The sequence below is a fragment of the Hesperophylax consimilis genome, chromosome 13, assembly GCF_061612785.1.
Source record: "Hesperophylax consimilis isolate HC1 chromosome 13, BYU_Hcon_1.0, whole genome shotgun sequence".
NCBI classification, from domain to species: domain Eukaryota; kingdom Metazoa; phylum Arthropoda; class Insecta; order Trichoptera; family Limnephilidae; genus Hesperophylax; species Hesperophylax consimilis.
The window spans coordinates 37,057,416-37,073,826 of NC_142848.1; the positions used below are offsets into that span (position 1 = coordinate 37,057,416).

The 16,411-nt window shown below is 32.6% G+C and overlaps 1 protein-coding gene across 4 annotated transcripts in view; it reads right to left on the reverse strand.

Annotated features, from left to right (window-relative positions):
* LOC149418932 (uncharacterized) overlaps nucleotides 1–16,411 on the reverse strand; it is an 84,686-nt gene that overhangs the window by 67,271 nt on the left and 1,004 nt on the right. For all 4 annotated transcript variants that reach the window (XM_089639086.1, XM_089639082.1, XM_089639083.1 and 1 more), the window contains exon 3: nucleotides 9,875–10,057. In XM_089639086.1, the coding sequence (XP_089495212.1) occupies nucleotides 9,875–10,057 (183 nt within the window). The remainder of the gene's footprint in view (nucleotides 1–9,874; nucleotides 10,058–16,411) is intronic.

Here is a 16,411-nt window from a genome sequence, read left to right on the forward strand (position 1 = left end):
ATATTTATTTATTAACATATATGTACTATTATTTAACATATTTTGGCAATCGAGATATTTGTAATTATATTTATAAATTTATTCTTCACTTCACATGTTAAACACTTTGTATATGCTGACGATACGGCGCTGGTCATATCGGATGAACAATTATATACTGCGATTAAATATATGCAAGAAGACTTTATATCTCTGATTAAATGGTGTCATGACGTAGGATTAATTATAAATACAAAAAAACCAAACTGATGCACATAAGATCTCCACATGCAAAAGTTTTCATCATGCCTGAAATAATTTCTCATAACTTTACCTGCATCCATCAAAATATTGTGCAGCCCTGCTCATGCGAAACGATTGAGCTAGTAAACGAATACGTTTATTAGGGCGTGACTGTTGATTGCTACTTTAAATGGGACATACAAATACACAAAATTTGTAAACGGCTGCGGGCGATAGTGGGTAGAATATACAAATTGAAGTGTTTCGTTCCTGTGAATACCTTAAGAATTATTTACATGTCACTCGCGGAATCAACTTTAAGATATGGAATAACCACTTGGGGACATTCTTGCAAAACAAATTTAAATTACGCACAATCAATACAAAATTCTATCGTTAAATTACTAGTTAAAAAAAATATTTTTTCACAGAGACGAAACATTTCACTTTTGTATCAAAATTTAACAGTTTTGCCGGTGCAGGCCTTATTGTGGTATAAAATATTGATTGAGCACATATCTGACTCTGAGTATAAGAGGAAAGTTGAACATGGGCACAAAACTAGGTTCACAAAGAATGAAGGCATGCTTGTACCTAAACATAGTAATAAATACGGACAGCAAACCCTTGAGTATAATGTGCCTAAAATATAAAATATGCTACCTGGTAATATTAAGAAATGCGAATTTCCAAACAGAGTCAGATATTTGCTGAAAACATGGCTACTAGGTAATAATAATAATAATAATAAAAACTTTTATTTGACAATAATTTTTTACATGTTTGCATATAGTTTGTACACATACATTTAGATGATTATATTGCCAAAAGGGCAACTGCTCAGCTGTACATTCCGGATTTCTCCGGGAATGTAGCTGGTTTTCAGCAGTGCCTTTAATATAATGTGTTATAAATCGATAAATACAAATTTCTTTAAAATAAAATAAAATATAAATTCAGGATTAAATTTACATAAAATACATAGATAAAATAAAAAAAATAATAATCACAAGTAGGTGTCCCTTTCATTTTAAATTCGATCAATTATGATGTTGTGCGGTTGACTGTGCTGTCAGCAACCATTCGCTGCAGAGCTTCTTAAAGCACTGCAACGATGTTGTTGTTCGAATAAGCAGTGGTATTTTATTCCAAATTTTTGACGATGAGTAGCTAAAACTACCCTCAAAAACAGCAGTTTTATGTTTGGGGAGAACAAGTAAATGGTCTCTTTGGCGTGTACTATGTGCATGTGAGTCACGGGACCACTGCAGTCTGTCAAACAGATAGGAAGGAACCTTTGAATTCATCAAGTTGAACAGTTGACACATTTGATGTAACTTCCTTCTGTTCGACATATTCAGTATTCGATGCCGATAGAGGTAAGGCGAGATATGCTCGCGTCTCGGGACATTATAGCAATATCGGACACATGCATTTTGGACTCGTTGTACTTGTTTTTGGGTTTTTTTCAATAAAGATGGACCGTAAACTGAGTCTCCATAGTCCAATATTGAGAAAACAAGACTATCAGTAATAATCTTGCGTAGTTTCACTGATATGTTATCTCTTATATTGTACAATAGACGAAGCCTCGAGTAGCACCACTGTGACCTGTTTTTAACATGTTCATCATACCTCAATCTACCGTCCACCATTATTCCAAGGTTGCGCGCAGCATCAACAAAGGGAACGGTGGTTTCATGTATTTTTACAACATGTCCTCCATTTTTTACGCATGATATTTTTTGCTTAGTTCCCATTAATAAAGCAACAGTTTTTTGAGGATTGAGAAGTAACGCGTGCTCCTTTGCCCAACTGCAAACTCTACGTAGGTCACCATTTACCATATCCACTGCCACATGAGTTTTACTTACGTCAAACGATAAATATAGTTGTGTGTCATCAGCATACATGTGCGAACCACAGTGTTCAATAGATTGCATCATGTCAGCGGTATATATAGCAAAAAGCAATGGCCCTAGTATCGATCCCTGGGGTACCCCTCTTGTTATTATAATGTCAGATGAATATTTTAGAGTCCCATTACTATCCTTGCAAACTGTACGCTGAGTTCTATCTTTAAAGTAATTTTGAAACCATTTTATTGCTTCATCGTCAAAACCAAAGTAACGCAACTTTGCAATAAGTAATGGAATGCTCAGTAAGTCAAATGCCTAAGAGAAGTCCAGCAGAACTAGTATCGAGGCTTTGCCTGCATCAGTGGAGGCAAGAATATCATCTGTAATACATTGCAGAGCTGTTGTAGTGCTGTGGCCTTTACGAAACCCCGATTGATGACGAGGTATAATCCCGCATGTTTCAGCGTAGACTACTGTTTGCTCAAACACAACTTTTTCGAGTACCTTGGATAATGCTGGTAATATGCTAATCGGTCTGAGATCACTAATACTTGAAATTGGTTTCTTTTTCGGAATTGGTGTGACTAAACCATTTTTCCACAGTGCTGGAACTATACCTGTCCGTAATGATTGGTTAATAATGGTTGTTATAGTGCTGAGTGCATACGGAAGTATGAGTTTAATCATTGAGATACTTATTTTATCGCAACCGATAGCGTTTGATTTGATAGTATGAATGTGTTTTGATATTGTAGTTTCATCAACTATTTGAAGTGAAAATGATTTTGCTATAGAGTGATTTTGTGTATTATAATGGTTGACTAAAATTGGACTATGTTCTAGATTTTGACTGTGATTAATAAAATGATTATTTATGGCTTCTGGGTCATTTAAATGTGTTGGTATATCTCCGACTTTGTCTTTAACATGAAGGCAATTTTCTAAAGATTTCCAGAGTTTTTTTGAGTCATGTACATTATTATTGATGTTATATTCAAAAAATGCTTTTTTTTCTCTTTTCATGGAAGAGGTTACTAGATTTCGTAATTGTTTATAATAAGTGTAGTGTGAGTCTAATTTTGATTTTAAATACCTGATATACGCGCGATCTCGAATTTTCATCATATATTTAATGACATCTGTTATCCAAGGTTTGTGTTTGTCTTTAATGGTTATTGTCTGTTTTGGTGCATGCGTATCGTAAATATTCAATACGTACGCATTGAAGTGTGTGACCATACTGTCAACATCATTCAAAGCGCTTATGTGTTGCCATGGCCCGTTAGCCAAATCGGCATTTAGCCTATTCATGTCTATGTCTTTAGTGTTTCTGTAAGTTATTGTTTTTGGTATATATTTTGGTTTTGAAAATTTTAAGTCGCATATAACTAAACCATGGTCGCTTATAGTTTTATAATGGTAAATTTGTGTACGTGTAACTATTTCAGGTTTATTAGTGAATACCACATCTATAGGTGTCGAGGAAGTACCTGTTACTCTTGATGGTTCGTTTACAGTTGGCGACATATTAAATGCTTGCAATGCATCTATTAACTTTTTTGCATCCGGTTCCTGTTTGTTTAATAAGTTTATATTTAAATCGCCAAGTAAAAAAAGTGTTTCACACTGAAACATGTGGTCAGATAAGTTATCACTGATACAATCGATTGCGTCATTGACGAGGTTTTTACTAGTTCTGTATGCTGTGCTTAAACATATATCGATATTCGGAGCCTTAATTTTAAGCCACATTTGTTCCAAGTACTTGTTTTCGTGTGGTAGTATAACGCTTGATAATTCACGACGTACATAGAAACCAACACCTCCCCCACGTTTAGGACGAGGGGAAAGATATAAGTTATAACCCGGAATTGCTCTATCAGTTGTACCTCTGCTCGCATCAATCCAAGTTTCGTTCAAGGCTAATGCATCGATTTCGTGTTCTCTAATATAGATACATAGATCATCAAAGCCTGTACCAAGCGATTGTGCATTTAGAAAACCAATAGTCAGTCTACGTTTTTTATTATTATTTGGAGCCATTTATGTAATATGCAATCATCTTGAATGGTAAAGACAAGTTATTGTAATGTACAGTATTTGAACATAGAGAAGTTGAATGAAATAACAACATGGATAATTTAAGCAAACACAGCACAAGATTTAAATAATCTGGAGGTAATAAATAAAACATAAGGTTTTTAGCGCATGAGAAGTTAATGTAATGAACGTGTAGGAATTGTAAGATAAAGAGACATAAGAATAGAACAGAAAAAATAAAGTTGGAACTCAATACCACTGCCCGTCCGGTAAAATTAATAATATAATATGGTTGCCATAATGTCGCACTACGCGCATAACAACAGCAATATAATAAATCGAGATCATCAATATTGGTAATACTTCGTATATTCTGGTGTACAATTTTTAGACTGTACGATTCCCAACAGTATTTATTTATGTCTTTAGGATTATCAACTACATAATTGTTGCATGTGAGCATAGATTCATCGGGAATTTCAAAAGAATGTTGGATCATTTTTAGAGTAAGTTATCTGTAAGTAAACCCACACGGTAATATTAATTTGGGATGGTAAATTTATGTTTTTGATGTGTGAACAAAGAGTACATAAGTTTGGTTGCTCAGTTATTGCCATAAAATAATATACATAAATTATTGTAATACATAAATTGTGAGAAAACATTAGCCATTTCATGTTCTTCGAATGGTACAAATAAAAATTGCAATTGGTATTAGTGGTGAATTGAGGGTTAGCTAGTAATTTCTTATAATAAGGAAGTAAAGTAGCGGGGTCAGAGAGACACAATGATATAGTTGTAAATTTGTCATATAAGAATTTCCTGATAATTTGTGGGTAATATAAATGCACCACGATGTTAATAATTAAATTAGGTAGAAATAATTTGTATTAGGCGATTTAATGTGTAAGTTTATTGTTATTATATTACAAATTAAGGTCTACGTTGTAATCTGTAAAAAGTTGTAATAAAAATCCTGTTTGACAAACTACTTAACTGTAGTATTAACGGGATATATATGAAATAATAAAAATAAATAAAAAAACAATAACCTTTGGTAATTTCACAAAATTCGGATAATGAAATAAATCGTTTAATTTCAAAAAGGAATTTAAATTATTGAAATTAATAATGCACAGTAAAAATAAAGAGGCACAGCTGAGGAAGGAATGGCTCAAATAAACAAATCTCACATTTGGGTCAGTATGTCAAAGGAAGTGTTTACATTATCGAAATGTTTACAATAAATCGCTCACCGGAGAACGGGGTTAATTACAATGGTTTGAAAACGGCCTTGGTCCGTAACTAGATATTTATCAGGTTTATAAATTAGAATTTCAAGATAAATTGAATATCAGGATATTATTGTGCAATGTGCAGCGATTTGAGTATTCTCATATACCTATCATTCACAAACAACAATTGAAAAATCACGGGTTAGTAAGATTTATATCGAAGTATTACAGAAACATTTGAATATTATGGATTGGGTAATTCGCATAGGTTTTCATTAGTTACCCGAAACAGCTGGGAGTTGCGTACTCTCAAATACCTATCATTTACATACAACAATTGAAAAATCACGGGTTAGTAAGATTTATATCGAAGTATTATACGAAACATTTGAATATTATTGATTGAGTGTTCGCATAGATTCCCATCAGTTGCTTGAAACAGCTGAGGGTTGTGTACTCTCTTATGTGGCAATCAATTACATGAAACAGTTGAAAAATCACGGGATAGGATGAACTAAATCTAAAGTTGAACCCTGTAGAAAATGTTACATTGTAAACTATAAACCTTTCCGAAAATGTATGTTTACATATATATCTTTGAATGTATTATCCACTGGGTGATGTGAACCCGTCTACAGCTGGCGTTTTAGGCCTAAGATGGTCATGTCACATCGCTTCTTGGAGTGGTGGCAAGCCTAGGAAACTTTTCATTACAACAACCGTAAGTATATGATTGTATATAGGACGAAACCGGTTCGCCCTAAGTAAATTGAAGTCCAAGGAGGAGTAGGAATTTGGGGGTTTCGGGGCTCGGGAGGAGACTTGAAGGCAGTGCATGATGACGAAGGAAGATTCTTTTGGGAAGCGGTAACTTACACAAAAGACAAACGGTGTCACAAGATTGTGCGAATTTCTCGTTGACTCTCGACCACCTCGTTTACTTGCAGGAGGACAGGAGCCAAATTTTGCAAGCAAAGGGTTATTCTGAGTTCGTCAAATATACAATTAACTAATAACATTAACCTACTAAATCAATCTTAACATGTAACTTATAGCAGCAGAGTCATAAAGGAGTGACGTCAACCAGACACAATGGTTAACCATAATCAAATTTACTAACAACTAACCATTAGAGTTATATTTAATTACCTGTCCAAATAAACATGTATAATATCTTTTACCAGCGTTTAACTACGAGCTCGTTAGGGTGCAGGGAATCAGAATAGTACAGAAGGAAAGTAAGCTCATTTAGAGAAACCATTTAAGTTTAGTTTAGCAATGGAGAGACCAATTCAATTTTGAAGCTCAACACCCTGATCAGAACCAAAAGGGTTACCACAAAAATGAAAGTAATTAAAGTCCTATATCATAAACCAAAAAATTACACAACGTTTGATGGAATTTAATTACAATATAAATATCAAAATATTTACGTTCAAGGTCGTAAATAACGTATAAATTAGTTAAGTACATTATGTCTATAAAGATATATAGTACAAGAGAGCTTAAGGTAGCTTTCTGTAGTTATCAAAGAAATTAAGGGTCCAATTTTCATGGAGGCTTATATGTTGTAGGGTAGAAATTTTCCATCCATACGAACACATATGCAAAGCCTTAATAAAAATAAATATCGGTGATAGCCAAGAGAGAAGAAAATTCTATATTGTTTAAACAAATAAAAGAATGGCAAAAAGGTTAAAATATCAAAAACTAAGGACTTGGATTCAAACTCATGAAGACGTTTTCTGAGGAACTCAGCAACCTAATCGAATGAAATTTTGTATTCGTACTAAAAATAGTGGTCTGAACATGAATCAGTGTGAAAATTTCTGAAAACCATCATTTTTGGAAATATCATCATTCTAACGGGCACAAATAAAAGACTTGGGTTCGAACATTTGAAAACGTTCTCTCAGAAACAACGCAACCGAATCGAGTAAAATTTTGGATTGGTGCTAATAATAATGGTCTGAATTTAAATCAGTGTCTTAAACTACAAAAACAACATTTTTAGAAATATCATCAATTTAAAGGGGAAAAATAAAAGACTTGGGTTCGATCATTTGAAAACGTTTTCTCAGGAACTACGCAACCGAATCAAATGTACTAAAAATAGTGGTCTGAAAATGAATCAGAGTTTTAAACTTTAAAAAAGCTATGTTGGAAATATCATAATTCTAACAGGCACAAACTAAGGACTTGGGTTCGAACTCTTGAAGACGTTTTCTCAGGAACTACGCAACCGAATCTAATGAAATTTTGTATTCGTACTAAAAACAATGGTCTGAACATAAATCAGAGTTTTAAACTAAAAAAAAACTTTTTTGGAAATACCATCATTTTAACGGGCACAAACTAAGGACTTGGGTTCGAACATTTGAAAACGTTCTCTCAGGAACTACGCAACCGAATCGAGTAAAATTTTGGATTGGTGCTAATAATAATGGTCTGAATTTAAATCAGTGTCTTAAACTATAAAAACAACATTTTTGGAAATATCATCATTTTAAAGGGGAAAAATCAAAGACTTGGGTTCGATCATTTGAAAACGTTTTCTCAGGAACTACCCAACCGAATCGAATGAAATTGTGTATTCGTACTTAAAATAGTGGTCTGAAAATGAATCAGAGTTTTAAACTAAAAAAAAACTTTTTTTGAAATATCATCATTTTAACGGGCACAAACTAAGGACTTGGGTTCGAACATTTGAAAACCTATCTCAGGAACTACGCAACCGGATCAAGTAAAATTTTGGATTGGTGGTAATAATAATGGTCTGAATTTAAATCAGTGTCTTAAACTACAAAAACAACATTTTTGGTAATATCATCAGCCTAACAGGCACAAATGAAAGACTTGGGGTCGAACATTTGAAAACGTTTTCTCAGGAACAATTCAACCGAATCGAGTAAAAGTTTGGATTAATACTAATAATAATGGTATGAATTTGAATCAGTGTCTTAAACTACAAAAACAACATTTTTCAAATATCATAATTCTTACGGGCACAAACTAAGGACTTGGGTTCGAACTCTTGAAGACGTTTTCTCAGGAACTACGCAACCGAATCGAATGAAATTTTTTTTTCGTACTAAAAATAATTGTCTGATAATAAATCAGAGTTAGAATCTTTAAAAAAAGCTGTTTTGGAAATATCATAATTCCAACAGACTAAGGAAAATATCATCATTTTAAAGGGGACAAATGAAAGACTTGGGTTCAAACATTTGAAAACGTTTCCTCAGGAACTACGCAACCGAATCGAGTGAAATATTGGATTTGGTCTTGTAATTATGTTCTGAATTTGAGACAGTGCCTAAAACTTCAAAAAGGCATTTTTTAAAATATCATCATTCTAACGGGCACAAACGAAAAACTTGGGTTCGAACATTTGAAAACGTTATCTCAGGAACGACGCAACTGAATCGAATGAAATTTTGTATTCGTACTTAAAATAGTGGTCTGAACATGAATCAGAGTTTTAATCTTTAAAAAAGCTGCTTTGGAAATATCATAATTCTAACAGGCACAAACTCAGGACATGGGTTGGAACTCATGAAGACGTTTTCTGAGGAACTCAGCAACCGAATCGAATGAAATTTTGTATTCGTACTAAAAATAGTGGTCTTTACATGAATCAGAGTAAAAATCTCCAAATCCATCATTTTTGGAAATATCATCATTCTAACGGGCACAAACTAAGGACTTGGGTTCGAACTCTTGAAGACGTTTTCTCAGGAACTACGCAACGTAATCGAATAAAATTTCGTATTCGTACTTTAAATAGTGGTCTGACATTAATTAGTGTCTAAAACTTCAAAAAAAAATTCATTTTTGGAACTATCATAGTTCTAACAGGCACAAATGAAAGACTTGGGTTCGAACTTTTCAATACGTTTTCCCAGGAACTACGCAACCGAATCGAATGAAATGTTGTATTCGTACTAAAAATAGTGGTCTGACTATGAATCAGTGTCTCAAACTTTAAAAAAGCGGTTTTATAAATATCATCATTCTAACGGGCACAAATGAAAGACTTGGGTTCGAACTTTTGAAAACGTTTTCTCAGGAACTACACAACCGAATCGAGTCAAATTTCGATTGGTACCAATAAAAATGGTCTGAATTTGAATCAGTGTCTAAAACTTCAAAAAATGCATTTTTGGAAATATCATCATTCTAACGGGCACAAATTAAAGACTTGAAAGCCGTTTTCTCTTGTTCTCTGGCGCCGAAAGCACTGGAATTTTCGATACATTCTAGAATATATTTTCTGAAATTGAATCAATAATAAAATCTCAGTAATGTGGCATTTGTGGAATCTCCATTCTCATGAAAAAGGTATTGCAGTGGTTTACATCAGTGGTTCAGCATCTGTAAATCATTAGCTATATTCTAGGATACTGACTATTCTGATTTGTTTTCGTCTAGGACTAAGACTCCGTGTGGCGTAAGATACTTACCCAATCCAACTTTGATAAGGGAAACAATATGTTGATGTTAATGAAAGTATCTCACCACAGTTATCAAGCGTTACGCACAAATTATCGGCATTCCGGTAGTATCCCCAATTGCAGATGCAGCCAGGGGTGCAGCTGGGGGTGCATGAGAAATCCTTTTGACCAAAATTGCTGCAATCTCTCTCGCAGGAATTACCACAATCCGTCCAGATCTCGTGCTTGCCCTCGCACACGGGAGCAACTGAAAGATCCAAACCAAGGTCAAACATTCAAACAATGCGAATAAGTTTCTTTCTAAAATTAACAGAATAATAATGAATATATATAAAGAACACAATTTTAAACTTTTTTCCACTTGTTTTTTATTTGACCGTGACCGGTTTCAGCCTGTTAGGGCCATCTTCAGACTGGTACAATTTTTGTCTTAAACTAGGGTTTATATACATGGGCAAATTACATTGAGGGGAGGGGTTAACATAGTAGGTTGATTTGAATTATGAGGGGTTTTTCGTGAAATATGATATTTCCCAAATAAGTATTGTTATTAAAATCAAATGAATTTATCTGTAGAACTATGATAATTATGCCTATTAGGACTATCAATTTAAGGATTTACCCAACATAAAGCTATCGGTAATCTATTGTGTGGTTAGGAAACATATTTTAATGGATTTTATATAATTCAAATACATATTTAGGATAGGTGACACACTGATTATAATGGGTATAGCAACGGAGATTTAGCAACTGATTCTAATTTTGTGTTCATAACATTGTTGAAGTTTACTTTTTTAGCTAGGCGGGTTATCTCTAATGACTCTAGCCTATCTAATTTATGACCTTTGTCGCAGGTATGTAAAAATTTTACATCTCTATCCTTGTCAAACGAGTGTTTATTCTCAAGTAAGTGTGCCGCAACATTCGACATTTCTCCTTTGTCATTTACCCAGCTTGAAAAATGTTCTTTTATGCGGGTTTTGAATGATCTACCTGTTTGGCCTATATAGTAAGACGGGCAATTGGCACAGTTGATTTGGTAAACTCCTGAGTTTTCCATTTTATCCCTTTTATCTTTATTATTTATTAGGATTTTACCTAATGAATTTGCATTATAGAATGCTGTTTTACAATTGTCTTTATTGGTTATCCTAGATATTTTGTTGGATATATTACCAATAAAAGGTATTTTAACCCATTGTTTTTTTGTGACATCCTTTTCATTGTTGATTGTAAGACCTTGTGATATGATTGCCAGTGTGAGTTTTTTATTCTTTTTCTTTAATAAACTATCTATAAGTTCACTACTATATCCATTATTATTTGCTATGGTTTTAATAACATTGAGTTCATTATTATAATTTATACAATTCAGGGGTATATGTAAGAGTCTGTGAATGAGTGAGTTAAATACTGATAACTTGTGAGAAATGTGGTGTCTAGATGTGTTATGTATAATGTTGTCGCTGTATGTTGGTTTTCTGTAAATTGTAAATTCTAATTTATTATTAATTATTTCAATACCTATGTCTAAAAAATTAATTTTATTTCCCCCCATTTCCATTGTAAATTGGATGGCTTTGTTGATTTTATTAATTTCTTCTAGAAAATTATCTAATTGTCTGTGAGTTCCCGTCCAGATAATTAAAATGTCATCTACGTATCTACGATAGAAGGTAACATTTTTAAATGATTTTAATTTTTCTATCTGTTCTTCCATGTGATCCATGAAAAATTCGGCCAGCACCGGTGATATCGGGCTGCCCATGGCTAGTCCATTAGATTGAATATAAAAATTATCATTAAATCTAAAGAAGTTTTGTTCTATACATGTATTTAGTATTTCAGTTATTTCTTTCCGTTCTATCAAATTAGTATTACGTTTTTCCATGTAGTTGTTAATAATTATCTTTAATTCGTTTGTCGGTATGTTAGAAAATAGGCTGACAACATCAAACGAAACCAGAGTGGCATTGTTAGGTATGTTTATGTCTTTGATGAGGTCTATAAGTTGTAGGGAATTTATTATGCCGTATTTTGATTTAAAATTGAGAGTGTTTTTGATGATTCTATTTCCAAATTTTGCTAATTTATAGGCAGGAGCTGAATTGTATGATACTACTGGTCTTACTGGCATGTTATTTTTATGTACTTTAGGTTGTCCATAAAGGCGTGGGCATTGGGGGTTCATAACAGATAGACTATTTTTATGGAATTTGTTCTTAATAAGGACTTTGCTAGAGTTTAAGATTGAGTTTACATCAGATGCGAATTTCGAGGTGGGGTCCTTTTTCAATAGGGTTACTTTACTAGTGTCCAGCACATCTTGGACTTTTTCTATGTAATCTGATTTGTTTAAGATTACTGTACTATTTCCTTTATCTGCTTTTGAGATAATAAGGTTGTTTTGTTTGATTTTACTTTTTAATGATTTTATTGTGTGTGCTTCGCTTGAAAATTTACCCTCAGTCGTTGCTTTTTTAATTATTTTAGCGCATAGGTATTTATTGCTATAGTCTGACGTTGCTATATCTGTGTCAATAGCTAGATTCTCGAGATCTTTTAGTTGAAGTGGTAAGTTTGGGCAGTATTTTAAACCTTTTTCAAGCATTTTAATTTCGGTATCATTAAATTCTACATCGGTTGTATTTACTACCTTATCGTAAAATAATAGGGTGGGTGAATTTACTGTCTTTTCCGTAGGTGTTAATTTAACTTGTTTTTCTGTCCAATATGTTAGTTTTTTAAGTTGTCTTTGGTAAGTTGCGTGTATTTTATTGTTAACCATAAGGGTAGTATCATTAAAAAGACAGTCAAATTCTACGGGGTGTAGTTGTGATGTGAGTGCAGTGTGTACATAATATAAATAATTATTTACGTTATCTCTAATGTTGTACCATTTCTTCATCTCCTGTGTGGTCCATGTTCTGTGGGCTGCGGTAACTGCAAGTTTGGCTGCTTTGCTGTCCGTGTTCGTCTTGATGTTGATGTATTTAGGTATTATACCCCGTTTTTTGCATTCTCGATTGAACCACAAATGTTGTGAAGCCATCCGTCGTTTAAGAATGAGTTTTTTGTAGAGTCTCTTCAGTGTCGCTGTGTTTGCACTTTTTAATATTTTAATATTTGAAACTGTTATTTCGTGGTGGAATTCCATTATAAATATATATAAAGAACACAATTTTAAACTTTTTTCCACTTGTTTTTTATTTGACCGTGACCGGTTTCAGCCTGTTAGGGCCATCTTCAGACTGGTACAATTTTTGTCTTAAACTAGGGTTTATATACATGGGCAAATTACATTGAGGGGAGGGGTTAACATAGTAGGTTGATTTGAATTATGAGGGGTTTTTCGTGAAATATGATATTTCCCAAATAAGTATTGTTATTAAAATCAAATGAATTTATCTGTAGAACTATGATAATTATGCCTATTAGGACTATCAATTTAAGGATTTACCCAACATAAAGCTATCGGTAATCTATTGTGTGGTTAGGAAACATATTTTAATGGATTTTATATAATTCAAATACATATTTAGGATAGGTGACACACTGATTATAATGGGTATAGCAACGGAGATTTAGCAACTGATTCTAATTTTGTGTTCATAACATTGTTGGAGTTTACTTTTTTAGCTAGGCGGGTTATCTCTAATGACTCTAGCCTATCTAATTTATGACCTTTGTCGCAGGTATGTAAAAATTTTACATCTCTATCCTTGTCAAACGAGTGTTTATTCTCAAGTAAGTGTGCCGCAACATTCGACATTTCTCCTTTGTCATTTACCCAGCTTGAAAAATGTTCTTTTATGCGGGTTTTGAATGATCTACCTGTTTGGCCTATATAGTAAGACGGGCAATTGGCACAGTTGATTTGGTAAACTCCTGAGTTTTCCATTTTATCCCTTTTATCTTTATTATTTATTAGGATTTTACCTAATGAATTTGCATTATAGAATGCTGTTTTACAATTGTCTTTATTGGTTATCCTAGATATTTTGTTGGATATATTACCAATAAAAGGTATTTTAACCCATTGTTTTTTTGTGACATCCTTTTCATTGTTGATTGTAAGACCTTGTGATATGATTGCCAGTGTGAGTTTTTTATTCTTTTTCTTTAATAAACTATCTATAAGTTCACTACTATATCCATTATTATTTGCTATGGTTTTAATAACATTGAGTTCATTATTATAATTTATACAATTCAGGGGTATATGTAAGAGTCTGTGAATGAGTGAGTTAAATACTGATAACTTGTGAGAAATGTGGTGTCTAGATGTGTTATGTATAATGTTGTCGCTGTATGTTGGTTTTCTGTAAATTGTAAATTCTAATTTATTATTAATTATTTCAATACCTATGTCTAAAAAATTAATTTTATTTCCCCCCATTTCCATTGTAAATTGGATGGCTTTGTTGATTTTATTAATTTCTTCTAGAAAATTATCTAATTGTCTGTGAGTTCCCGTCCAGATAATTAAAATGTCATCTACGTATCTACGATAGAAGGTAACATTTTTAAATGATTTTAATTTTTCTATCTGTTTTTTGTTTTTGTATTTTTTTATTTTTTTGTTTTTGTATTTTTTGTATGTTTTTCTATCTGTTTTTCTATCTGTAATTTTCTATTTTTTTTTTTATATTCAATCTAATGGACTAGCCATGGGCAGCCCGATATCACCGGTGCTGGCCGAATTTTTCATGGATCACATGGAAGAACAGATAGAAAAATTAAAATCATTTAAAAATGTTACCTTCTATCGTAGATACGTAGATGACATTTTAATTATCTGGACGGGAACTCACAGACAATTAGATAATTTTCTAGAAGAAATTAATAAAATCAACAAAGCCATCCAATTTACAATGGAAATGGGGGGAAATAAAATTAATTTTTTAGACATAGGTATTGAAATAATTAATAATAAATTAGAATTTACAATTTACAGAAAACCAACATACAGCGACAACATTATACATAACACATCTAGACACCACATTTCTCACAAGTTATCAGTATTTAACTCACTCATTCACAGACTCTTACATATACCCCTGAATTGTATAAATTATAATAATGAACTCAATGTTATTAAAACCATAGCAAATAATAATGGATATAGTAGTGAACTTATAGATAGTTTATTAAAGAAAAAGAATAAAAAACTCACACTGGCAATCATATCACAAGGTCTTACAATCAACAATGAAAAGGATGTCACAAAAAAACAATGGGTTAAAATACCTTTTATTGGTAATATATCCAACAAAATATCTAGGATAACCAATAAAGACAATTGTAAAACAGCATTCTATAATGCAAATTCATTAGGTAAAATCCTAATAAATAATAAAGATAAAAGGGATAAAATGGAAAACTCAGGAGTTTACCAAATCAACTGTGCCAATTGCCCGTCTTACTATATAGGCCAAACAGGTAGATCATTCAAAACCCGCATAAAAGAACATTTTTCAAGCTGGGTAAATGACAAAGGAGAAATGTCGAATGTTGCGGCACACTTACTTGAGAATAAACACTCGTTTGACAAGGATAGAGATGTAAAATTTTTACATACCTGCGACAAAGGTCATAAATTAGATAGGCTAGAGTCATTAGAGATAACCCGCCTAGCTAAAAAAGTAAACTCCAACAATGTTATGAACACAAAATTAGAATCAGTTGCTAAATCTCCGTTGCTATACCCATTATAATCAGTGTGTCACCTATCCTAAATATGTATTTGAATTATATAAAATCCATTAAAATATGTTTCCTAACCACACAATAGATTACCGATAGCTTTATGTTGGGTAAATCCTTAAATTGATAGTCCTAATAGGCATAATTATCATAGTTCTACAGATAAATTCATTTGATTTTAATAACAATACTTATTTGGGAAATATCATATTTCACGAAAAACCCCTCATAATTCAAATCAACCTACTATGTTAACCCCTCCCCTCAATGTAATTTGCCCATGTATATAAACCCTAGTTTAAGACAAAAATTGTACCAGTCTGAAGATGGCCCTAACAGGCTGAAACCGGTCACGGTCAAATAAAAAACAAGTGGAAAAAAGTTTAAAATTGTGTTCTTTATATATATTTATAATGGAATTCCACCACGAAATAACAGTTTCAAATATTAGAATAATAATGGCATTATTTTGATGGAAAACTAATCTACGTTCATTTAAAAAATGCTATTCAAGATATGCCGCCAAAATGCCGTTGATGACATTGTGCCAGACATCGTAGGCAATTAAACGTCATAATGACGACTTAACCAGATCGACTCGTATAAGAATTTGCGATATCAGATCGTTTGTAAAATCAATGAAAATTATTAATGAAAATATTCAATTACTTATTTTAGTACTAGGATCAGAAACAGAAAAATAAATTAGGTAAGCACATCATGCACTCGTTTTAACGGTATCTTCAGTCATTACCCAAAAATGTTATAACTTTGGTATAAATATTGTAACTAATAAATCCATTGGAAAGGGATGAATGAACTAGTGCATTGTAAACAAGTTTCATGGTTTTATTACTGATTGGTTTAAATATTTAGTGTGTCAGTTTAT